Source organism: Vipera ursinii (assembly GCF_947247035.1).
Source record: "Vipera ursinii genome assembly, chromosome: 3".
Taxonomy (NCBI): domain Eukaryota; kingdom Metazoa; phylum Chordata; class Lepidosauria; order Squamata; family Viperidae; genus Vipera; species Vipera ursinii.
Window position 1 is genome coordinate 196,269,278 of NC_139516.1, and position 27,567 is coordinate 196,296,844.

The 27,567-nt window shown below is 38.3% G+C and overlaps 1 protein-coding gene across 4 annotated transcripts in view; it reads right to left on the reverse strand.

Annotated features, from left to right (window-relative positions):
- Positions 1–27,567, reverse strand: part of TRPS1 (transcriptional repressor GATA binding 1) — a 280,036-nt gene that overhangs the window by 207,155 nt on the left and 45,314 nt on the right. For all 4 annotated transcript variants that reach the window (XM_083359820.1, XM_083359819.1, XM_083359817.1 and 1 more), the window contains one exon: positions 2,889–3,814. In XM_083359820.1, coding sequence (XP_083215946.1) covers positions 2,889–3,812 — 924 coding nt within the window. In that variant the 5' untranslated portion in view covers positions 3,813–3,814. The remainder of the gene's footprint in view (positions 1–2,888; positions 3,815–27,567) is intronic.

The window sequence follows — 27,567 nt, forward strand, 5'->3', positions numbered from 1 at the left end:
AGAAGAAGAAAAAATACCTGCTTATCACTAACATGAAAAAGGATTAGAAACTTAATCACCTCCATTGGTGATGCCAAAATATCACTGATCTACTGCCCCGTTAGAAAGTGGGTTCTTTGGACACAATACATTACTGGCACCAGGAATATAACAGATGTGTCACCTATACAAAATACCAGGTTTCATTCTGAACATCTTTTGTTAAAAGGACACAAAACATGGACTAGAAAAACTTATTTTTGTGCTCTTGGAAGCTACAAATAATTGTGAAAAGCATTAAACTAGATGGAAGAAGGATACTTTCTCTCAATCTACAATGGTATCTTTTCTCTATGTATACAACATGAAGAGACACTCAGAAACCAAACAATATATATTTATTCTGTATTGTTTTAATTGTTTTATGTTTTATGATGTATGCATGCCAGACTCATTTTTGAGATGGGTAGCTATTGAAATTAAATAAATACATACATAAATGAGGTGTGTTTGAATACTAGTAGCTCGGGTTCGTAGCTGGGCTGTTGGTTTGACATCCGGGCTTGGTAATTAGGTTGCAAACGTTTTGTCTCCATTCGGGGGGGGGGACATTTCCAGTGCAGTTTGAATTGTGTTTGGTTTGTTTGGAATGTTGCTTCCAGTATTTCAGTTGAAGCAGCTCTCTCAGTGGCTGGTAGGCGGGATCGATGTCAACTTGGTATATGATGCCTGGTCTTTGATTTGTTTCTGTTGGCTCTTTAGGTTTTGATATGGTCTGTCTGAGAGTTGTGGCTGGTTTGTGGGCTACTGTGAGGTCGTGTTGGCATAGTATCATAATTCCTTACATACTGAACATTTCAGAAATGACAGGAAGACTACTAGGCCAACACGACCTCACAGTAGCCCACAAACTCACAAACAAAGACCAGGCATCATATACCAAGTCCAGTGCAACAACTGTGAAAACAACTATGGGGGCCAAACAGGAACAAAGCTATCTACCAGACTGCATGAGCACTCTCTGGCTATGAAAAAACACGACCCCTTGTCCCTCATGTCTGTCCACGAGGACTCGGAAGGACACAAGTTTGACCTAACCAGGACCACAATTATAAACCAAGCAAAGTCAAGGAGAGAAAGAGAATTCCTCGAGCCCTGATTCTCCACCAACCAATCAGTGAACAGACACACTGACATTGGCCACCGCCCACCGACCACTGAGAGTGAGAGAGCTACTCTGTGGGTGCGCCAGACCTGTGGAACCGCTTGCCGGTCGAGCTCCGGATGGCCCCCGACCTTCGCTCCTTCCGGCGGGATCTAAAAACTTATTTATTTGAGCAATCCGGCCAGGTTTGATGGGTTAGGGGTTGGGATTTTAACATGGTTTTAATTACTGTATATATCGGGCATAATATTTAATTGTTTTTTAACTTTTGTACTTCGTTTTTAATATTTATTGCCCTGTACACCACCCTGAGTCCTTCGGGAGAAGGGCGGTATAAAAATTTAATAATAATAATAATAATACTTCAACTGAAATACCGGAAGAAACATTCCAAACAGACTGAACACAATTCAAGCCGCACTGAAGATGTCCTCCCAAATGGAGACGAAATGTTTGCAACCTAATTACCAAGCACAGAGGTCAAACCAACAGCCCACATACATATATAAATAAATATCCTATTTATATATGGGTATCTACAGTATAAGTGCTCTTATCACCTCCTGGCATGGAGGTGGCATGTAAATGCCCTCACACAACACAAAACCAGCAACAGTCTGGAGTCTGAAAAACAATAGGTTGGGGCCAACAACAATAATGTTATAATGCAGCAGCAGTGATGAGAGTTATAAGATTAAACAGAATAAGAGTTGGAAGAGACTGTAGAGGTCTTTAGTCCAGCCCCTCTGTTCATGCAGAAGACCCTATACCATTCTAGACGAGTGGCTGTCCAGTGATGGAGGACCCACAACTTCTAAAGGCAAGCTGTTCCACTGGTTGATTGTTCTCAATGTCAGGAAATTTCTCCTTAGTTCTAGACTGAATTTCTCCTGAATTACTTTCTAAATAATCTAATTATTAATTAATTGAATTATTATTAATAATGTAATTAATAATCTAAATTACCAATAATGCTGAATAGCCTTTATAACATATAAAAATGTGCATCTGCTTTATTTTTTCAGAATTTCTTGCAATTCCCTATGGGCCTAAAGGCAATCAAGCAATCAATCAATCAATCAATCAATCAATCAAAGACAACAGCTGCAACAGCTTAGAAGCATGCACATTTGCCCTAGAAGGGAAAAAAATAAAAATAACTTCAAGAGACACAATATCCTGGGAGATTACATGACATGATAGGGAGCAACTTCACCAATTTGCTTCCTCGTAAATGGAAGACCTGCCATGTCAATATTTTAGCCATTTTATGAAGCATACGAGAGGCTGATAAAATTGATGTGCACTTATGCGTCTGGAAAAATTGAGGGAATCTTCCAGAATGTTGTCTGTCCACAATTTACCCCTCAGCCCATCCTCTACACATAGGGATTGCATCAGTAGCAGTGAAATGACTAATTTTTGGTGGTACATTTTTATTTTTTTTTATTTCCAAAAACAAAGGTAGGAAAGATAGTAGGGGCTTAATTATTATCCAATAATATCAGGCTGTGGGAAGTTGGAGTCTACTGAACTTACCTCTCTGAAATGAATTATGGGTAGCTAAAACACAAAAGGTTGAAAATAGTATCTAAGTTTAAGCAGCATGGCTGTAAACATTTAACTTCTCATAGTAACTGATTAAGGTTTTTGTCATTATAGAATGGTACATTTACATGCTTTCTTTTTTGTTTGGTTGTATGTTTGGTTGGTTAGGAGCCAAGAGATAACTATATATACAAACCTGCACATCGTAAGTCCCATTTAGCAAAACAGGCCTTTGGGAACTGATGTCCTGCAGAACCCCTGATAGCACAGAACAGTTGACTTTCTGGAAGTCTTTGGAATGGCTGAACTGCACCATATTGTGGAGAGCTAAAATTTTAGTGTCAAGCTCAGCATCCTGCCTGGTGCGGTTGTGTAGCCCAAGGTGGTACTTGCGGAAGTGTTTTATAAGATCTGTGGGGTCGTTCCCATAGTAACCGTAGCCACAGATGTTGCATTTGAAGTCCTGAAGCTCTGGAGACAGAGGCGCCGTATCTGGGTTCTCATTTGCCGACAAATCTGCTTTCAATTTGATTGGCCTTAAGTCCCCATCTGAAGGCACTTGTGGGTTTTTTGAGGCCACCGAGGCTGGGCTTGAACCCCGGCCTTCAGCTTGACCACTTTGCACGTGCATTGTTTCATCCATAGGTTTTGGTGACGTGCGAATCTCTTCACTTTTCTCTGTCAGATCTACTGACAGGTTGCAGGCCACATCTTGGGTGTCATCTGCATCTGATCTGTGGGGAGACTTCAAGGACTCAGAGATTCCCCCAACAGCTGGAGATGAGAAGGCCGGCATATTTCTGTCTGTCATCTCATCATGAGGGAAGGATGGAACATTTCCTGCCTTATTGTGGCTTTCATAATTGAAGCCAGCCTTTTCACTCGTTGTAGAGCTTTTCAAGTCCTTTTTAGAGCTGGGAGGTGGCTCTGGGACATGCGTGCAAAACTCCTCGTCATTTTGCTCCACAGCCTCACCCGACTCAGTGTTGTCTTGCATCTGACCGGCAGAAAATTCTTCTTTTCTTTCAGTATTGTCACTTTCTGTACCTGGCGATTGAAGGGTCTCTGTTTCTCCTTCTCTAACAACGTTTCTTAGAGGGGGATTCTTTTTCCGGACCATATCTGAAAATATAAAATGTGTACACAAAAGATAGAGTAAAATAACAACAATACACAGTGCACCCAAGCAAGCCATTCCCCCTCCACCCCTTCCCATATTGAAACGTAAATAATGTTTGCCAGAGCAAACAAAAATGTTTCTCCAGAAGATTTTGTGCAATCTTCCTAAGCCAGACTTGGGAATAAATCTTACTTACATAAAGGAGAGGAACTTCTGCAGAAAGGACAGAAACATAATTGCAAGTTCATGTTGATCCTTTATTATTGTACCATACATTGGCCTGACATTCTTACTGAAATTTGGTCTAGCTCAATTCATTTATTAATTAATTGGCTGTTATATAAAACTATTCTGTTAGATCCCAGGAATGAGACCAATATTCCACCAAGCAATGTACAATTTGAACATAGTTTTGTAGAAGGAATGATTTCAAGATTGAACCCAAAAATATTAAAGATATCACATTGAGATGCAGCTTTCTTCAACCCTTAAAACCTGTGGGATCTCTCAAAACTGACCGGAAATTCTAAACGTTATGATTGCATGCTATCTAGAAGAGTCAGGATGACAAAGGAAGCTAAGCTAAGCTATCTAGACTTTCTCCAGTTAGATACATCAGTTAATATAGCAATAGCAATAACACTTAAACTTATATCCCATTTCACAGTGCCTTTCAGCACTTCTAAGCAGTTTACAGAGTCAGTGTGGGTCCTCATTTTAGCAACCTAGGAAGGATGGATGGCTGAGTCAACCTTGAGCTGGTGAAGATCAAATTTCTGGCAGTGAGCCAAGTTAGCCTGCAATACTGCATTCTAACCACTGCACCACCATGGCTCTTAGTATTTAGTATTAATATTTTGGTATCATTCAGGAAGAATATGCTGCATTCTTATTAAAATGGTAAAAGATGGAAAAGAAAAGCTCAGATGGATCATAATGGGATCAATCTTAGGCCAGACACATACACGCACAGAGATTTATTTTTTGAAGTCTCCTTCTTCTTAAAACTGGTTTCAGCAATGTGTCACTTTCATGTTATATTAGACTAACAAGGAATAACTTTATTATGATACTATGCTAGAACTAATATTCTAGATTAAAATTTTCATCATTCCATCCCTCCTGGTCCTGCTAGCTGGAATTACAGGCTGAATCCATGTGCTAAAGATTGAGATACCGGTACAATTAAAAAAAATGTTTTAGATAACTACCAATCATTTTATCTCAACATTTTATCTCAACCTTCTTAAGATAAAATAAAATGTTCTCATGTAATCATAAGTTACTTCAATTTCATGGCCCTACAATCCCATATTCATGATTATCAAGTGTACAATGTCTAAAAATGAATCTTGCAGGCGCTTTTTATATTGCAGCAATTCAATAATAAAACCCAAAGCCCAAAGGTAGGCTAGAAAGCATAGAAGTTTATAGAGAAAAGAGTCTCCTAAAGCAGACACAAATATTCAACAGTCAACGGATGTCTTCGCTGAAAAGGCATTCGTGAACCTCACTCCAGACTTATAGAGTTAATCATACTCTTATTGGCCAAACAAATTTGAGAAGGTAACTTAGAAACAGCTGCTACTTCATTCATTTTTTCCCCCAGTGCTGGAGTAATATCCCACCCCAAATTCTCCCCCAGTCTGGAACTTAGGAACAGATACTTGGGAAATACAGCAAAAGTTAGAAATTCCTAAGCTTCCCTGGCCACCCACTGCAACATATGAAAAACTCTAATGAAGCAGATTTTATCCAGAAATAAGAATAATATTCCCTGCCCGCTCATATCAAGTTTTTTCTAAAAATAAAGTTTTGTTGGACACTATCTACTACATTGCTCTGTTTGAAAAATATATCCTTTTTTCTGCATTTGTACACTTATCAGTATCATTATTCAAGAAGACATATTATCTAAATAAAAACCCATTTGCAGTACTTCTAAATGGAGAAACTATCTATTGGCAAGTCACACTAGAGAGAGTGGAAATAAAGAGAAAGAATATAAGGCATACTACAATTATTATCTCTAAGACAAATAACAGATTGCACAATGCTTTATGGCGTGCCAAGAAGTTTTCCAGTTAACATTTCTACTTTAAAAAAATACATACTTGTAAAATCATACCCAGCATTGACTTCATAAGGCATGTGGCTCTACAATGCTTTTTGTTGTGTTCTGTTTTTACAATTATTAATTCTATTAGTCAATTAGCTGGAAGGCTAACACAACTGGCTTAGGAGATACACAGCAGACACAGAAGAAATTCTGAGAGCTGATCTGCACATCTGCAAAAGAAAAACAAACAAAAAAGATTCCCCCCTAAATTATGCATTTATGATTAGGGTTGTATTGAAAAAAACAGTCAGTATTCTACAGCAAAAATTATGGCTGTACCACAATCAGATTAGCAACCCACAGGGACTTTAGCATTTGCTCAATCCTTTCCTTATTTTTTTCAAAACAATCTTTCAGATTCATTAATTCTTGAAGGGAAAACCTCAAATGTCAAAATTATTATCTTCTATGAGCCAGTCACAAATCACAACTTTACTTCTCTGATACTCCCACAACATGGATTTAAGATCATGGAACTTTCCTCAGCCTTAGACTAAAATAATACTTTCTAAATGTTCAACTCATTCTTGCATACCTCTTTAAACTTACAACTTAAACATCTCACACATATCAATGTTATCTTATTCAACCTCCTGCACACAGTATTTTTATATAAAATTGCATTTGTACTATTAAAATATGCTCACCATCTTAAATTCATAAATTCAGTAACAGAATCAAGCACTGAATAACAAAGGACAATAACAAGCACCTTATTATGAGTTCTTGAGTAACAACAGGGAGGAGTTAAGACATTTGGAAGCAAAACATAGCTCCAGTTTTAAAAAATGCCTGTATGTTTCTGACAGGAAATAATGGAAATACTATGCCTTCAACTTTTATATGAATGACATCCTTCTATAATTAACTTCTTGTACATTCAGATAAGAAAATAGGTGATTATTAGGACTATTATTCCAAGCACATTGTACTATGAAAGAAGCATTTACTCCCTTTAACATTGGCATATCTTTGACATTCAGTTTCTTAGAGCAGGGGTCCCCAACCCCCTGTCCATGGACCAGCACCGGGCCGCAGCATGCCAGCAACCGGGGCACACAAACAAGCAAAGCCCCATCTATGGGATGCAGGCAGCACACAAAACTACGCCCCCTCTGGTCCATGGAAAAACCTCTCTCCACATAACCGGTCCCTGGTGCTGAAAAAGTTGGGGACTTCTGTCTTAGAGGTTCATACAGGTCCTATTGATAACAGTTCTCAACTTATGATCGTAATTTAGCCCCAAATTACAGTCATAAGTCATGGCAGTTGTTAAACAGGTCACTAAACAACCCATGTGCTTTAAGCTAAGACAATTAGGACTGAGTGGACTGCGATCACTAAGCAATGTAGTCACATGACACTGTGCCTTACACAGTGACAACAACCCTGCTTCGAATTGCTCTCCTAACTCAGAGTGCCTGTACTTGTTAAGTGCAAATGTTTTCAACAACTGCAAACTGAGTTCCCTCCACTTTGTTGAAGTCAATGCATCACTGGTGAATTCACCGAGATCCAAAGCATCCCAATAGTGAGTCAGATCAGGGAAAAACAATACCACAGAAGCTGCCGGCTCTGAATAATCCATAGCGGTTAATATTTTCCTACTATTTCAGGGAGTTGAGTTTTGATTAATTGACTGTGGACAGTTGTGTGATGATTTGGCACCATTTGGTGTAATTTTATTGGAATAATTGGAATCAACATTATTTTCAGACTACCGACTCTGCCAGAGAAGGTAGGAAAAACCATTCTATCTGTCTGCATGTGTCTGTATGAGTAAAGCAATCAAGATGCACTTTCTATAAAAAAAACAGATTTTTCTCCTGTTTTTTTAAAGTTAAAAAAGCAGGAAAAACAGATAAATCTCCTTCTAATAATCAACTTTGTTTCTGTTAAAATATTTTTATATTATAAAATTGCAGCCTAGTCTTATGAACTTGGAGATTTTAGATAGAATTGTCACCAATGTATTTCATCAACTTCAGCAACATAGTCCAATAGAAAATGGAAAATCATTCCTAATGGGATTAATAAATTACAAAGGGAATGAGAAACACAGTCACAAACAAGGCAAATCTACTAAAGGCAAAAAAGCTTAAAATATGTTTTTATTATTATTAATCATCATCATCATCATCATCATCATCTTTGTAATATCCTGAACAGTACTGTGAGATGAATGAACAATTCTGAAGTTCTCCAAACTTGCTTTGCATTTCTTCAAAAAGTAACCCATTCTCAGCAGTGTTTGACATATCAACATCTGAAGTTGAAATGTTTTCAATAAAAACACAATTTAAGCACTTTTTTAAACTCACACAAATTAATTTGGAAGTAGAAAAGAGGGAACAAAATCATCTGTTCAAACAAACAAGATTGTGGACATGAAATGGGCATGATCGCCTCCTTTTATAAATGAGGCTTATCAAGATCCTTGTATGTTACAAAGAAAAATTAAGAGAGGGGATGAAAACTGTTAATTAAGAATCACAAGCTAACTAAATAAATAGCCATCTCATATATGGCATGCTGCTTTGTTCTTAGATATCAGTTTCACTCAATCTCTCTAGAACTCAAGTCTTCCAATAAATAAAAATAAAATTATATTAAAAAAATAGTAGCAATTGCTAAATTAACAAACTGAGGGAGGAATTATCGCAGACATCTAAGAAATGCTGCAGCTTTGAAAAATGGCTTAGAAAACTCTTTTCTTCCCCCATTTATTTATCTTTCAAAAAGAATATTCAGAAGCTTACAATAAAATAGAAACCCAGTGAAGCATTTCTCACACAACACATAATTAACTTTTTCAATTTATTAACATAAGAAACAGCGATGGGCTTCTAATTTAGAAAGCGTATTGAACAAGTAGAAATTCCATAGAAGAGAAATACATGAATTGCTACAAGCAAAAATCTGAAATTCTTGCAAGAGATGTGTAGGAAGTTTAATTGTTTTCTAGTAACGATTAGGTTAAACTCACTAGACCGCGGCACACATACCCAACCCCTTCAAAATCTCTTGTAATTTCTTTGATTATTGTGAGCTACCCAGACTCAGAGTTTGGCGGAATAAAAGTTTAATAAATCATCATCATCCTGAGCGTGTTTCAAAGATTTTTTTTCATTTTCTCATTTCAGAGCTCCAGAAATCATGCCTAGTAAATTGGCTTATGTTCCCAATATTTAACATTTTCATAGGATGACTCAACCCTACTGTCTTGTGGATTGGGGTCTTGTTAGTTTGCTGCAACAAAAATACTTGAAAAACTTTTTACAGTGACAAAATGAATCTCTATTATCTTATATAGCATAGCTATAATTACACCAGATTTCAAAAAAGAACTAAGTAAACTGATAGATACCCAGCTTCCAGAATGAGATACATGAAATTTTAAGAGAATGGATTTCAAGCACAAGCCCCAAGCCTAATTTTAGCTTATCACAGACCATCCCGTAGAATAAAACAAATACCACTGCAAGCCAAAAGGAGCTGTCACAGGGATATAAACTGCAAAATAAGGAGTACTTACGTACTCTGCTTCTGGAGAACCCTTCCAATTTTTACACTATAGCTAAAATGAAAACCAAGCAGAGTTGAGGAACAGGATCATCTGAAGACTTCTGACTGTGTTCATTCCAACCCCGTGCAGATGGCTTTAAAAAAAGGAAAACCACAATATTGTCCCACAAAGCTACCCCCCCGAGTGAAGTTACACCCGTGCTAGTTTCTTGTTCTCTGCAAAAAGAAGCATCCATTATGTTCTCTCCTTGCATCTAAGGACAGTTTTCTTTTTTTCTTTTTTCAAAAGGTATTCCATTTGGATCTAATTGTTGTGGTTCTGCTCTTGCATAGGGACCATCTTCAATGAGACTTTATCATCTTAGCTTGGCAAAAAGACATGAACCTCTAAAGCAGAGGTTCCCAATCTTTTGGGCACCAGGGACCAGTTTGTGGAGAAAGGTTTTTCCATGGACCAGAGAGTGTATGGTTTTGTGTGCTGCCTGCATCCCATAGATGGGGCTTTGCTTGTTTGTGTGGACCAGTTGCTGGCATGCCGTGGCCGCACAGTGGTCCACGGACCGGGGGTTGGGGACCCCTGCTCTAAAGGATGAACCTCTCAATTCTGAAACTCAGGAATTGCTGTTATTTTTATTTATTTTTTTTACAGTAAGGGTAAAGAATTCAGGAACAGGGTAATATCCTAACAAAAACAATTAGTATAATCCTTCCTCATCTGAGGACAGTTCTTATTCTCTTTTCATTTATTTTAGCAATAGTGGTGTAAGCTATCAACTATAAGGCTTTGCAATGTGCTTATGCTCATTCACTCTTTTCAAATGGAGTTTTAACTACTACAAGCTGTCCATTTTGCCTCTAGAACTGCACAGATTTGTAGAAACGCTGAGCCCAGAAAACAAATCAACATTTTCACAAAGCTTTTGGTGTAGATTTGGAGATCTGTAAAAGGTTTTTTAAAGCCATTTTATGTCTCCTGCAGGCATTCAGAAATATTTTTTATTGAAAGTTTTTGCATAGATGAAAGACAAACACAGAAATATAAAAAGAAAAGAGAGAAAAAAGAAAAAGGAAAAATGCAGAAAACATAATGAAGAAAAGAAAAAAAAGGTAAAGAAACTTAACAGCTTGCCTTCAGAGGTTGTAGGTGTTTTATCACTGGAGGTTTTTTAAGAAAAGTCTGGACATCCACCTGTCTGAAATGGTACAGGATCTCCTGCTTGAACAGGGGGTTGGACTAGAAGACCTCCAAGGTCCTTTCCAGTTCTATTCTGATTAATTTATCTTCTTTATAGCAGTTACAAACTCATTATATCCCCTCCCCACTTTAACATTATTCATATACGTAGCCAAAAAACTGACAGACATTTTATGATTGTAAGATGAAATGATTTCATGGATGTTGCTTTTGCAAGCCACCTAGAGTTACTTTAGTAGAAGGCATACAAATAGCTGTAATTATTATCATAATAACGATGACTAAGAAGATGATTTCTTTTTCCCCTTGCAGGGAGAATTGCAGACATAACATAATTATTGGTCTTGGATGAAATAAAAGTCTATTAACATCTCAAAGAGAGATTAACAAGGATACAGGCTGTCTCAAAAAACTGTAGAGCAGTTAAAATTTGGCAGTAAATCAGAAAAAAATAACTTTTTTTATTTTTAAAAATCTAATAACTGTTGTGCAGGAGATATCAATAACAAGAACAAATCTGGTGATGTATATTTATCTCAGTGACTACCACTCTGCAAAAATAATGCAAGGCTGAAAAAAATACACTTTCCCTTCTACAGCCCGTTTCATATTCCCCATTTACATCAGGATTTGTCATATATTGCCTGATGCTGGACAAAAACCCAAACATTTACATCTTAATAAGTGACTCTTTGAAAAACCTAAGTATAGATAATGCTTGATTTACCATCACAATTGAGCCCAAATTTTCCATTGCTAAGCAAGATAGTTCTTAAGTGAGTTTGGACCATTTTATGACCTTTCTTGCAACAATTGTTAAGTGAATCTCTGCAGTGGTTAAGTTAATAACATGGTTATTAAGTGAATCCAGCTGCCCCATTGTCTATGCTTGTCAGAAGATCACAAAAGGGGATCATATGAACCTGGGACACTACAACTAGCATAAATACATGCCGGTTGCCAAGCATCTGAATTTTGATTGCATGACCATGGGGTTACTGCAACAGTCATAAGTGTGAAAAATGGTCGTAAGTCACTTATTCAGCACTGTTGTAACTTCAAATGGTTATTCAACGAATGGTAGTAAATCAAGGATTACCTGTATGGATAATTATGTGGATAAAGCAGCACTATGTAAACCTCAACTTCCCTTTCTTTGCTGGGATATGCCTAATTGATTCTGAACATGGATAAAATCAACTCTGCATCTGGAAGGCACTTTTACCACAGAAAAACTAATATCTTTGGCATGTTCCGTAATCTGTCCTTTTACAATGGAGGAACACTTCTGTCCCTAATCTTAGCTATAATAAATCTTAGTTTTTTAAACAGAATTAATAACAGCCTTTTCAAATATTTACAGTATATGAGCAAAGCCCTTTCACGTATTAATGAAGCACTTATATGCCATTTAATACAATCTATAATATTAATTTACATTAGTCAATAATCACCAAGACTAATACATTTCCAATATTGGCATATCAGAAAGCTGCAAGATACAGCAGATACAAATAATTATCCAAACTGCTAAATCAAAAGGTTAGTGAAATTTAACTAATAATAGTAATAATACTGTAACCTTGCAAAACCTAGTTTTAATCTCTTTTTCCCAATTTTTACCATGGCTGTTTTAACTGTATATGTGTATATCTGTGAACTACTGAATGTTCTTCACTGGACTGCAGTGGAATATAAATGTAATTAATAAATATGTTAAATCTCCTGACCTATGCAATGCACTTTTAACATACCAAGGAATTCCAAAATGAAATAAAATTGATCCTTCACCCTTCCATCTAGAAATGACTGTTAACAATAAGTAGGATTCCCCTTTCCTTTATTTTATTTCTGGCGATACTATGCTTTTGTTGGCAGAAGGGCATCAAAAGTTAGTATTTTTCAACATTTTACTAACCCAAGGAAAAACCAGATTTGGTTTTGTTTTGTCAGAGAAATCCACTTGTTTCTTTACACGTTCTAGCTACACAATTTAGTGGTCAGAATGAGCTTTTCATGAAAGGAATGCTATGGAGTGATTAGCAAGTACTGTTTTCTGTGTTCCCACTTTGATAAAAATCAGTAATGGAACTACAGTGACTCATATACTTCTGCTATAAAGAACACCAAGCTGATACTATCAGTGGCAAAGCTCCCATTGTCTTTCATTTGGGCAGGATTGAACCTTATCACTGCCCACTTTGTAAATGCCTTCTGGTAATGGAGGCTGAAATAATCAGAGAAAAACGCTGATCCTGAAAACAAACTGTTGCATTTCATCACCACCTCTTCTCCTTTATTAAACTAACATTTCAGCATTGAAAATACAAAACCGTGACTCTGAAAAACATGAAACTGTCTGCATTCACATTCTGCATTCTTTCGTAGGGGAATGAAGGAAAACACTACTGACACAATTACACAGTTTGCGACAACCACAAAAAAGCTAGAAATATATGTATGTTGTTACACTGAAAATAAGAAAGCTCAAAAGAAAGCAGGAACTAATGCAGGATTCTCCCTAAAACCTTTCAAATTCTAAACACTCTACATATATATTACAGTACAGTACAGTATTTGCTATTTTACATACCTTCACTCATAATGCAAATTCACAGGGCAGCTTACAGAACAAATGCAGTATTAAATACAGCATTAAAACAATATCTAGGGCAGTGAAAACTTTCAGATAAAAGCACAATTAAAACACTAATGAACTGCCTTTAAAACATGATGAAGAATTTTATTACCTCTGTTGTGTTTTTTTCCCCTCATTTTATCTGCTTACTTTTGCAAACATGGACTATGTGGTATAAAGGAGCATTTGGAAATGATATCTTCCATCTTCAATTTGTAGAGTGTTCCTGCCTCTAAACATTCTATCGTCATCTACCACACAGGTGAACTAAGCCAAAAACTAAGTAATATTTCATGCGTACATTTTCACGGCACAATGCAACTCTTTTCCTAAATTAAACTGCCAAGATGGAGTGCCATTAAAAAAAAACAACTACAAATATCAGTAACCAAAAGTTTCATTCATCTGCCTAATTCACACAGATCAATGGAAGTTATTTAAGACACATTAATAATGTTAAAGGAAAAAAACACCATCATTCCAGTTGTTTAATTAATAAATACACTTGCTTTCACCACACAATCAACCTCACAATACAGGAGATACTTCCTTCTCAAAAGTCAAATTCCATAAATCTAATCGCTCCGTACATATCTATTCTAACAGATTAATTAATACAAATATTTTTGGATGGTAGTAATGGCGTAATAATCCTCCAAATAAAACTGATCTGATATACATTCCTTCTTTCCAGACAAACACAATTAGTTGGCATGTTGCTTCAAAATTAATTAATATTATCCATATACATGCAAATTAATTAAATATTCAGTTATCTATCAATAATTGCAAATCCATAATAAAGAGATTTTGCATATTAATGTATCTGTAATGCAATCTGGGAAACTCTTTCATCACCGTGTTTCATTCCTTTCACAATCTTTGCACAGAAAACAATAATAAATCTTACCATAATTATCACCAAAAAATAAAAAAAAACCAGAAGCAGTGACCAAATACAACAAAAGCAGTGTTTTTTGTCACAAATGACCTACAGAGTTAAGATTTAAAAAAAAGGATTAAGTAAGAAAAAAATATAACTGGTAAATGGAAGGGTCCAATCTGACAGTAGGAAAAATACTAGCATTCCTTCATAGTATATTTGGTTTTTGTTAAGAGGTGGTTAGGATATGCCTGCACGTATATTACTATCAAAGAATGAAAAAGTGCATGAAATAAGGTCTCAGACTTAGGTTCATTTAGCCACAAGGACACCACCTCTCAATAAATGGAATCCAGTTGTAACTCCCACCATGTACCGCACTGAAATGAGTCAAAGGAAAGGTCCCACAGTGTGTTCAGAAAACGAGATGATGGATATTAAAATTTCCAAGTTGAAACTCACCAACATGAATTGATAATAATGCCCAAATACTACCCGATCTCAAAAGAACTTAAAGGTAAAAGGTAAAGGTTCCCCCGCACACGCATGCTAGTCGTTTCTGACTCTAGGGGTCGGTGCTCATCTCCGTTTCAAAGCCGAAGAGCCAGCGCTTGTCCGAGGACGTCTCCATGGTCATGTGGCCGGCATGACTAGACGCCAAAGGCGCACGGAATGCTGTTCCCTTCCCACCGTAGTGGTCCCTATTTTTCTACTTGCATTTTTACGTGCTTTCGAACTGCTAGGTTGGCAGAAGCTGGGACGAGTAACAGGCGCTCACTCTGTTACGCGGCACTCGGGATTTGACCCGCCAAACTGCCAACCTTCTGATCAACAGGCTCAGCGTCCTAACCCTCTGAGCTCTTCTTAAATCTAGGGACAGCAGAGAGTAGAGACTGAAGTTGCAATAAAGGTTGCAATGAACTAGCATTTTTACTTTATACACTGATGAAAAGCCATCCAAGAGAATCAATGAAGCTGGTGAGTTTAAGTCTGCTGGAGGGCTGGCTAATGTGGACTCTTGTTTCTGTGCTCATATCAGTTTGTGTCCAAATTAAAGCATTTGAGATGCATCATGAGACTCAGAAAAAATGCTCAGAGAAACTCGGATAAGACAATGTCTAAGCTCCTTTAATCATGACAGAAGCATACCTCTCAGCATATCTGAGTTTTAAATAACTTGGTGGCAGCAGGTATGCACCTTAACCTTAGAATAAAAAAAAAGTTTGGCATCGATGGCTTAATTTTTTTTTTCTTGCCAAATTTTAAGATCTCCAAAAATGACATATTTAAAAGAAGGGACTTTATTTATTTTATTTTTCTTTTCAATTTGCTATTTATGTTTGCTGCAGGTAAGTCTTCCTGAGAAAAATGTAATTTTGTTTGGAGCAATTGATTTTAAAAGCCTTTACTCCAGGGGTGTCAAACTGCCGGCCCACAGGCCGGACATGCCATCCGGAAGCCATGCCCACCCCATTGCCGGCAATGGCAAAATAGTCCCGATACGTCTCGCAACGTCACGTGACGTTGTAAGTTTGACATGTCTGCTTTACTCCTTAGAGAATTCTGCTAAGGCCCACAGACTTCTCCTGAGCACCACTTATGTGAGCAAAAGAATCGTTGCATGGATCACTGGTCTAGAGCAATGCTGCAAATGCCTATTGCTAAGTTTAGGACGCTGGTATTCCTCTTTGGCTAAAGCAGCTATAACCGAGTCCACCTAGATATTAAATATAGGAAGCAAGAATGCCATCCTGTTTCATTCCTCAAAGATTAGAATCTTTTCAGCACCATCATATTCAATTGGGCATTTTCCTACAGCATCGATAGCAGGAATGTCAAACTTGCGACGTTATGTGACGTGTCACGATGTATTGCGACTTTTTTTCTATTGCCGGCAATGGGGTGGACGCGGTTTTGGCATGACGCATCCGGCCCATGGGCTGGCAGTTTGACATTCCTGATCTATAGCATCTAATTATAAAAAGTAGTCATTGGCCCATTGGCACAGCTTTTACCAGACTCTGCCGAAGGTGGATTTTAAGTCAGTGAAGACAACATATAAGGGCTGGTATTGTCCACACATTAAGAATTGCAATATACCAAACTGATCCATGGTGGTTTTGACCTCCCTAAATCCTGCTTTCTCATCAGCTAAGTGTTTCTTCTCGTCTGTCAAATCCAATAAATTATTATACAAGAAATAGGCATATACTTGCTGAGCACGCTTAAAAGACTAACGGGATGATAGCATAAAGGGCTTGTGTTATTGCTGTTCTTAGGCATGGCGACAGTTATAGATTGGTCCAGTCTCCTGAGATTTGAAATGTACTATTGATGTGAGCAAAAAGGGAAGCCAACACAGATCTATCTATCTATCTATCTATCTATCTATCTATCTATCTATCTATCTATCTATCTATCCTTCATCTATCTATCTAATCTATCACACCACAAAGCTAAAAAAATGGCAATTCTAGTTTTATTAAATCACATCTGGAATTTCTCTCTCTCTCTCTCTCTCTTTCTCACACACACACACACACACACACACACACAAACAAACACACACACACATACCTTTTTCTTATCATTTCTCAAGTGTAATGGAAATAATCCATTTTTCTACAGGCATTGGTATACATGGTTCCAAGCAAACAATAAGCTGGGTCCTTGCAATGTAAAATTTGAAGAAGAATAAAAGTTAGGGGTGTAGAAAGCAGCGAGGGAAACAGAAGAACATTTGGCTAAGCACAAGTGCTAAGATTTGTTGAAATAAAGAAAAGGGTTAATTCAAAGGATTCATTTAACTTGTGTACTCACTCTCAGTTAATGCTTAAAATATAATATAAGCTTGTAGCACATGATAGATATCAGACTGCTGGATCAGACGGAGGCCTCATTAGCACATAATGCTAAACCTCTTGGTATACTGACTCTTTACACAGGCAGCTTGTTTAGTCTCTCCCTTCATTCAAATGGAAAACACAACCCAGAATGGAAAGCTTTGTGTATCATCCAAACTTGGGCAACTAGTTCCTTTCTCCCAAATATGTCAGACTCATAAAACAAGGGAGGAGGAGGAGAGGAGGAGAAGGAGGAGGCAAACAAAAAAAGGAGAGTTTATTCATGGCTTACAAATCTCAGCTTATTGGCAAGCAGTAGACAGGAGTCCAAGTTTGGATGTCATATACAGGTTTCTGTTTCGACAATGTTTTTTTATCACTTGAATGAAGAGGAGGAGGGAAAGGAAAAAATGAGCTGGCTGAACCAGCCACAGTCTGCTTACAGTAAGATGGGATAAGAGAGAAATGTTGGCTTACTATTAGAAGACTCCATTTGATCCAGACTCCGGTTTCCAGCACTGGCCAAAAAGATACTTCTGAGAAACCTAAAAGCAGACTTTTTCCCAGGAGATGAGGATGCTGTTTCTATGGACACTAGTTGGCATCCAGCATCAGCTCCTCAGAGGCGTAACTGCTTGTGCATGTGAAGAGTCTATTAATTTATTATGCCTAACAGCATTGACAGAATCATCTGCCACAAATTTATGTTTTCTTTTTCCCCATAGGCCATCTAAATTTGTCACCATTACTGACATAGTGTGAAAGTTAGTATGAATAGTCTCTATTGTTAGTGTGCATCACACGTTAGTGGCAATCCATCTATTTATAAAGAATGTTTCCCAAGGGGCCAAATTTAATTTGTTGGGGGGGAAAAATCTGTTGCTATTAGGATTGTCTATAATTCTGTGTGTTTGTGTATTTGTACGTACATGTAATTCTTAATTTATAATTCAGAATGAGTTATTTCATATATTTCTCCTGAAGAACTCCTTGTAACTTCAATACAGGTAGCCTTTGACTTGCAGCCATTCATTTAATGGCCATTCAAAGTTACAACAGCACTGAAAAAAATGACTTCTGACTGGTTCTCACACTTATGACCGTTGCAGCATCCCCACAGCCATGTGATCAAAATTTGGGTGCTTCCTTACATTGGTGGCAGTGTCATGGTGCTGAGATTGTCATCTGCAACCTTCCTAGTGAGCTTCTGACACCCAAGGAAGCCAGATTCACTTAACTACATGATTCACTTAACAACTGTAGTGATTCACTTAATAACCATAGCAAAAAGGTTGTAAAATAGGACAGGGCGCATTTAATTGTCTTGTTTAGCAACAGAAAATTTGGGTTCAATTGTGATCATTGGTCAGGGACTACCTGTAGAGCATTCTCATTCATGATCTTAAGTTGGAATAGCCCGATAAACATACCTAATATGGTTGTGCAGTGTCCTTCAAAGCATAAAAACCGGTGGTGGGATTCAGCTGGTTCGCACCACTTCGGCAGAACCAGTGGCTAATTTTTTGTTGTCCAGGCCCAGAATGGACTTCCAGAAGCGGCATCCACACAGAGAACTGGTTGTTCACATATTTGAATCCCACCACTGATAAAGACCATCTGTGTAGCATCTGTCTACAACCCTTGCAACCAAATATAACCTTTTGATGAACTACATGACAACTGCAGAAAGTAGGATTCACAATTCCAGGAAATTATGATGCTTTATAGCTTTTGAATTTGTTGGTTTTAATGTGATGAAAAACCCAGGTAATTGTAAAGCCATAAAAAAACAGAAATCCTCTTTCTGTTGGACATTTTTAATCATTATCCAAATAACATCTTATGAAATCTATAAGCTTTACTAGAGAAAGTGCTTCACAAAACAGGCACAGCACAGAAAATGTCACTAGATCTCTTCACCGAAACAATAAGCTAAACAGAGTCTCTGTTTCATATATAAGAATAGAGACCACAGAATTCATGCAGGAGGAATTGTTAATTGTTCTTTTACACTAAAGTGCTCAAAACAGCATGCTAGTAAATCAATGCAAATAATATACACACTCTAATTCATTTGTATTCTCTTAAGAAAGAAGTTACAAAATTATAGCCAAACTTACATAGGTGAGTTTCCACTCACATAATTAAACTTTTTATTCCAATATATATGTATGTGTATGTGTGTGTGTGTGTGTGTGTGTGTACACACACATATATTCTCCAAATATGCCTCAAATGTGGAGTGGAATAATGAATCAACCCAGATTTTAAAGAATATGTGAAAAATCTATTGTGTTACTGGATGCTAGTCTATCCCAAAAGTCTAATTTATATAACAGTTTACTTTCTGTCACATATAATAGTGAGAATCTCCCAACAAATCACATGCAAAGGTAACTCTCATGTCCATGAGAATCAAGCACTAATTAATAAAACATGAAGATCAAATGTGAACTAAAAAGCCAATACAAAGGATTAACACATTGTTGCAGATTCACTAATCAGAACCAAAATCTAGAACAGAAAACTGAATTCCAATTCCTTTATTAGATCCATATGTCAACTGTCCACACAAAAAAGAGGGTGATTATTGCAATTTAATAAGCCACCGTTCCCATCTAAGTGCATTAAGGCCAGTTAAAAGCCGTGTTAACACACACATACACTCAATTGTATATACAGAAACACATATTTTAAAACTCTGCTGAAGTCCACCAAAGTTATGTAGCTTGAAGTTAGAATAAATGAAAGCATTTACACAATTTGCCAAAAGTGAAGAAGAGGAAATGTTAAAATAGTTCTTCGTTAATCGTAGTCCCCAGGCAGGTTCCCAAAAAGACAGAAAGTGAAAGTACCGTATTTTCTGGCGTATAAGACGACTGGGCGTATAAGACGACCCCCCAACTTTTGAGATGATTTTCAAGATTTTTCGTCTTATACGCCGGAAAATCAGCGAGCCCGGGAAGGCACGCCCTCCCCTCTCAATGTGGAGGAAGCAGGGCAGGCTGACGTCTGGCGGGAGCCGGCAGGGCAGTCCTGCGCACGCGCACGCTCCCCGGCTCCTAAGGAGTCCTCGGGGAGCCATGGCAGGCGCCTCACGCTCTTCCCTCTTGAGGCAGCATCAGCGGAGCCATCCGGCGTCGGGCGGGAGCCGGCAGGGCAGTCCTGCACACGCGCGCACTCCCTGGCTCCTAAGGAGTCCTTGGGGAGCCATGGCAGGCGCCTCACGCTCTTCCCTCTTGAGGCAGCATTGGCGGACCCGTTCGGCGTCGGGCGGGAGCCGGCAGGGCAGTCCTGCACACGCGCGCACTCCCTGGCTCCTAAGGAGTCCTCGGGGACCATGGCAGGCGCCTCACGCTCTTCCCTCTTGAGGCAGCATTGGCGGACCCGTTCGGCGTCGGGCGGGAGCCGGCAGGGCAGTCCTGCACACGCGCGCACTCCCCAGCTGCTAAGGAGCGCTCTTTAGCAGCCGGGGAGTGCGCGCGTGTGCAGGACTGCCCTGCCGGCTCCCGCCCGACGCTCTTCCCTCTTGAGGCAGCATCGCTCCCCGGCTCCTAAGGAGTCCTCGAGGACTCCTTAGCAGCCGGGGAGTGCGCGCGTGTGCAGTACTGCCCTGCCGGCTCCCGCCCGATGCCGAACGGGTCCACCAATGCTGCCTCAAGAGGGAAGAGCGTGAGGCGCCTGCTGTGGCTCCCCGAGGACTCCTTAGGAGCTGGAGAGTGCGCACGTGCGCAGGACTGCCCTGCCGGCTCCCGCCAGACGCCAGCCTGCCCTGCTTCCTCCACAGTGAGAGGGGAGGGCGTGCCTTCCCGGGCTCGCTGACTTGCAGCCACGCCGGAGCCGAAAGGGGCTTTTCCTTCCACCCACCCTTTGGAATAGACGCAAGAGCTCCCGGGGTCTGGCGTTTGCAAGCGGGAGGGGAAGGGGCTGAGAGGCTCTTGGGGGTGGGAAGGGAGAGTCACGTTGGAGGGGGGACTGGACTGAGGCTTGAAGTTGCTTTGCAAGAACGGGGGCGCTCGATTGATTTATGTACTATTTTCCGGCGTATAAGACGACTGGGTGTATAAGACGACCCCCCAACTTTTGAGATGATTTTCATGGGTTAAAAGTCATCTTATACGCCGGAAAATACAGTAATGATGCCCCAAAGATGATTTTTCAAACGGCAACTGGACTTTCTTTGTTTTGCTTGAAAACATTTCGCTTCTCACCCAAGTTCACTTCAGTTCTGACTTCATCCAAGAAGCTTCTTGAATGAGAAACAAAATGTCTTCAAGGAAAACAAAGAAAGTCCAGTTGCCTTTTGAAAAAGCAACTTTGGGACGACCATGATCTGGATGACTGAGAATCTCCATAGACATAAAAGTAATGATATAAAGAAGTAAATAAATAAACTATCTAAATAAAAGGTGTTCTTCAAGTGATAGGTGGGCTCTTTAAGTCAATACATCATAGGGTCGAGTAACCTGAAAACCATCATCTCTCAGTAAACGCTTTAGTTTTGGCTAGGAAGCCACTGTAGTTCAACATAGGTAGAATATGACCCTGGAAATTCAAGTTTGCTACTTACCAGATTTTGCACGCACTGAAACTACTGCTTAACAAAGGATTGGATAACTATCACCAAATCTGACTAGCCAAGACTAGGAATGGCAATTTCATCCATTAAAGTTATTTGTCAGTGTGACTTTTCAACTTTTCCTTCTTTTATAATAATAGAAGTTCGGTAATTCCATTGCGCTGATTCCTCTTCTCTAGTATAATTCTAAAAGCTTTTTAAAATATCTTATAAGTAAATTGGTAAAGCATTTTTAAGTTTTCTCGATAACAAAGTCTTGGGAAAAAGCCTTGAAAGTAAGTGCACAGGGCTAAAATAAAATCTCCTTCGAAGTAAAGGTTGCAACCAATACAAAAAGTTCTGGATGTCATGGACACCTAAAACAACAATTTATGCTGCATTATTCAGCTAATTAAGTTTAGACTCCCCCAAAGATGAGGAAAAATGCCAACTGATCAAAGAGCTTTCCAAGAACTAGTGGATGGATTAAGAACTTACATATCGGGAAATATGTCCCATTTTCTTTATGCTAAATATTATTGCATGATATTTCTTCATTAAACATTGGAACACAGCACTATAATTAATCCTTTGATGAGTTCCGAAATATTAAGACTATGAAACTAGAAATCTCAATTACTCACAGCTTGACCATTGATACCATCTTAAAAAGAACTCTGAACTTTTGGTTTATTCTTTTATCCAGCACCAGTTTCCAATGACCGGTAAGAAGATGGATACTAATTTCCTCAAGTTGTTCTTTAGCAGCCAAAACAAAAACAAGACAGACTAAAAAAGAAGACAGTATTTAAATACGGTAAAAAAAAAAACAGCAACTGCTTTTACATTTCAATAGTGGCTTTGCCTTTTATGAATCATGGAAAATAAGCCTAACTTCATATTAACAAAATCCTAACATCTTTGTATAATACTTAAATAATACTTAAATGTATGCAGATTTTATGCTTAAAATAAAGGCATTAGGCAATTATAATCATGTTGTGCCCAGCAACGTCACATATATTTTATCTGTATATGTGTTTTCTTTCTTATTCTCAGTACTGTTTTCATTCATTAATAATAAAAAAAAACCTTTCAACATTAACAAGTTCTAAAAACTATTTACACTGGGCTTTACAAGGGTCTTTTTGACATTAAAAACTTTAGCATTAGGGCCGTGCAAAAAAAACAAAACACCCAAGAAAATTGTCACATCTTTAAGATGCTGCAAATGGGTGCTATGTAGTCCCATATTCTGAAGAATATTTACAAATGGAACAGAAAACACATTCCTCTTCAACACAATTTAGATCATTTTTTCCCAGCCACCGAGCCTTTAAGCTATGTAGATAGACTTCAATTCCCAGAATTCCACAGCCATCCATGAACACATACTAAGTTTCCTGATCTTTTTTGGTACCTAATATCCTAGAATCTCCTAATGCAGTGCTGTGTGCAGTATTTCTTGAAAGGAGGCCCAGGGAGGAAAATATTCTGGGTTACTTCACAGATACATTATGTGTAATGTTCCTGCAAAAATTGCAAAATTCTTCCAGGATACATGTATAATTCCTAATATAGCCTCTTAGTGGTTTCTCGTGTAACTCCTAAATAGATATGACCCTAGTTAATGTATTCAGATTAGCCATGGTTAGCTAGACACCCGAATCTTGTTGATTACAGAATACAAAACGCTTCTAGTAGGTCTTGAAAATTTATGTTTCATTTGTGTTTCATTTTCATGACTATTTAAGTCACATTCCTAGAACCAATGTGGATAAATAAATCAAAGTCACATTCCTAGAACCAATGTGGATAAATAAATCAATAAAGGATTCTTCAATATTTACACGTAGCTGAATTATATTATCCAATTTTCCAATTAACAAAGCATGCAGGAATCTCTGGATTTAGAAAATAATAGACATAAATGTATAACGTAACACTGAAAGAAATGTGAAAGTGAAAAAGAACAATTCATTTGTGCCACCATGTGCAAAGGAAAAGAGGGATCATGCTTTCCTTGCAAGATTTTCAGAAGCACTTAGCAAAACTTCTCACTCTGGCCAAATTTTACCCAATATGAACTAGAATCAGATTTTATGTTAATGCTTTGGTTACAACCATATAAAGTTTAGAAGTTAAATCTCAGTCTTTTGTACTTTTGTTCCTAGAATTAGGATTCAAAATTGATAGAACAGTGTACAGTCCACCTACTATATACTTTACTTCCACACATGATTCAATCCCACAATTGTGAAATAATCCACATTTGGGGCAATACAGACATCTGGAATATTGTATGGGATGTTTCCCAGGAAGTCTATGAAAGAAGAAAAGGAATGGAAAACCCTATAGAGATCCTTACAAGTCTTTGCATATGGCCCAGTTCTTTGTGATGTTAACCAAATGCAGATATGCTTTTATTTTATCCAGTCTTATTACTGTGAGGGTGTACGTGTGGTCTACAATTTGTATCAGTGTTTCAACCATGAATGTTTAATTGCACTTCAATGTCTATAAAGCACTGCCTGCATGTGCAATCCCAATTACTCTACAAATAACCTGTTCTCAATCAGCTACCAAGCATTCCTCACATGTTCTCTTTCCTTGATACCCACACATGTTAAGCTTCCAAAGCATGGGGGGGAGGCAAGCATGTAACATATGATTCTTTGACTGTGATAATGTAGGATTTATATCCATTCTATTTATTAGAAGTAAACAAAAGATAAGCGGGCTTGCTAAATGCACAAAAATTATTGAATCAAACTCCATGACCAAGAAGGAGGATTAAATAAAGTCTGAATACATGAAGAAAAAGATCCAAGTATAAATAAATGTTCTCCATTCTCATCATGGTCTGTTTCAGAGAACTTATGGATGTTCAAGGGTTAACCAAGTGTAAAAGTGGTGAACACTGGAACACAAGTTTTGAGATATTAGTCAACAATCCTATATAATGCCTGAGTATGTGTTCTTCTCGCATAATTATAAATGAACCATTCCAGAAGTTTTTTAATCCATTTTTAGTTTGTCCAAGAATTCTAGTGGGTAATGGAATATACGTTTTATCTCTTGCCTACTATTCATCAAAACAATATGGGTTTTAATTAAATAAACTGCACTGGTTAAAGTTTGGCTAGTTCTTACAACAATGCTCTCTCCAGCTGCTCCCGCCCCTTCTCAAAGGCTGAACAAACTACAAACATGTTGTACATGCAAAATCCATCCATCATTTGGGGTTTCAGACTTTCGTTAACTCTTTTCACAGAACCATATTCACAAGAAATCCTTTTCAGGGTTTGTCAAAAACAGATCTTTCCCAGTAATACAAGAACCTTGATGACTGAATAAAACAAAAGGCCAAAATATCACTCTACGTAATTCTTTTGATGAATACAGGGCAATTTTGCCAAACATTTAAGAATTTGTTATTAACCTAATTGTTTCATTGTCCCAGAATAACAATAACAATCTAGTGCAAATGTGATCATACGCTTGCCAGTAGACAATATACCAATATACAAAGTCCTAGACAAGATACTGGCTTTTGAACTTTTAACCACAACCGGATTGACATATTCAGTAGTATTTTAAATAGTGCTATGTACATGATATTTATTTGCAACTATCAGTAAGCCAACTATATAAATGACTCTAAATAGCTTAGAATGGTAATAATTTTTTTAAAAACTACTGCAGTCTTCCAAATTTGCTCCCCAAAACCTGTAAAGAAAATGAACACGTTCAATTGCTTCTCAAATAATCAAACGATGGGATTCAACCTGATCTCAGAGAGTTAAGCTAAGGAGACTGGTGACAAGAATGCCATTTATCAAGTTTCCCACTTTCTGATCTGTGGGGGCATCTACATCATGTAGATCAGACATGTCAAACACAAGGCCCGGGGGCCGGATGTGGCCCGCAAAGTGGTTTCATGTGGCCCGCAAAGCCATCCTGGAAACAGGGAGGGAACGGCCCCCACTGCCTTGGCCCTGGCCCAGAGACCCTCTTTCTGCCAGAGACCCTCAGATCTGTCCCACTCCTGCCCAGGCCCCCATAGGCACCCTTGATGCGAACAATGTAGAGCTGGCCACGCCCACCCAGTAGGCCATACGCACTCTAGCCACACCCACCCAGTAGGCCACGCCCACCCTGGCCATATCCACCAGGCCCCTTGAGGGCAACCGCAATGCTGATGCGGCCCTCAATGAAATTGAGTTTGACACCCCTGATGTAGATCATGTAGAGTAGGCAGATTCTAGTTGGAGAAGACAAGAGGTAGCAAGAGTCCAAGGGTAAAAGACTTTATAGTTTAGCAACTAGCACCCTGAACTGGGCTTAGCATTCTATTAGCAACCAATCTAACTTTCATAGAACAGATGTTATTTAGCTGAACTGACCAGTTCCATTCAAGAGGCAAGTAGCTGCATTCGCTGCAAACTGCAGCTTCCAGGTCATCCTTAAAGGCAGATCTACATAGACTAAATAATAAAAACCTTACAGTATGCAGTAATCTTGTGGTATGCAGTAATCTTAAAATATGCATCTAATCTTCAGCACTTCCTGAAGTTTATCCACAAGACCAACCAACTTAGTCTCAGTCGTATGCCGTAAATTATGAGAGAAAGGGATTCCAACAATACATCTCATCTGCAGTTGGAATTGAACCTCCTTTTCAATAACCTTACCATGAATGTCAAGTAGAAAACTATCCTACAGTTCTAGTCCAGAATGTTTTTTAAGCACCCTAACTTTCAAGATGGAATATATTACTCATCACCACCAAGGAAACTTATATCACTTTGTGGATTCATACCATCTTGAAAACATTCTATAAAACATTCAGTACAAAGTACAACATTCTAAATCAGCAAGAGGAAAACTAATTGTCCGTCTCTTGTGATATGGAGGCCATACAAACATGATAAATCAAATAAATAAATTGAAAAGAAATTATTTTCTGCCAAATCAGATTAGTCAATGAATCAACTTCAAAGCCCAGCTTTGGTATCATTAGGGGCCTGCACTACTTGTACTTTATCAAGTCAAAGATAACTAAGTCATTCTGGATTTTTTTTTATTCTCTGTCCTTGTTCGTTACAAAATAAAAATAAATGAATCTCCCCAATACTGTTGTGTTTCCATACATAGCTGTAAATACCCATTTTCACATTGTTAAGAGTTCTTTGAGAAAGAATTCTGCTTGCACACCTATAGTTCCAGTATCATTCTGAATGAACACAAATAGGTTGCATGCTGCCCACTGACACCAATATGCAAACAGATACCTTAAAAATAGTTAAGCTCACTGTTCCATTTTCTTTTCTTTTCTTTTAGTTGTTTTAGAAAAAAAAATAGAAAACAGGCAGCTGGTTTGTTGCAAAGCAACAGGTTTTATAGCAACAAATTTATTTACAGAAATGCCTCACAGTCTTAGATACATTTCTACAAAGCATAAAAGCAGTACAGTATTGCACTTGAAGTATGCCCACATACACACACACACACGTCCAAAAAGGTGAAGATAGCCAGAAATGGTTGAAAGTACTCTAGGAAGGTAGAAAAATATAAAGGCAACTAAACCCATCAGTTTATCAGTAATCCAGGGGTGTCAAACTGCCGGCCCACGGGCCGGACGCATCATCCCAAAACCGTGCCCACCCCATTGCCGGCAATGAAGAAAAAGGTCCAATATGTTGTGCGACGTCACGTGACATCGTGAGTTTGACATGTCTGCAGTAATCCATGGGCAGCCATGGGGAAAACAGGCAAGTGCTTCCATGGAAGCCATTTTTAAAATTCCAAGTGAACTGAATTAGTTCCCTCTCTTTGGAATTAACAATGCAAAGCTAACCTCGTAAGGATACATTTATACAGAAGAATTTTCTGATATGGGAGGGAAACCAAGTATCCCAGGTCAACAAATTTTGTTTTATCACAGCTTACTCAATGGGAACTTCATATTTGTCCTTCTTTTTGGGGGCATAG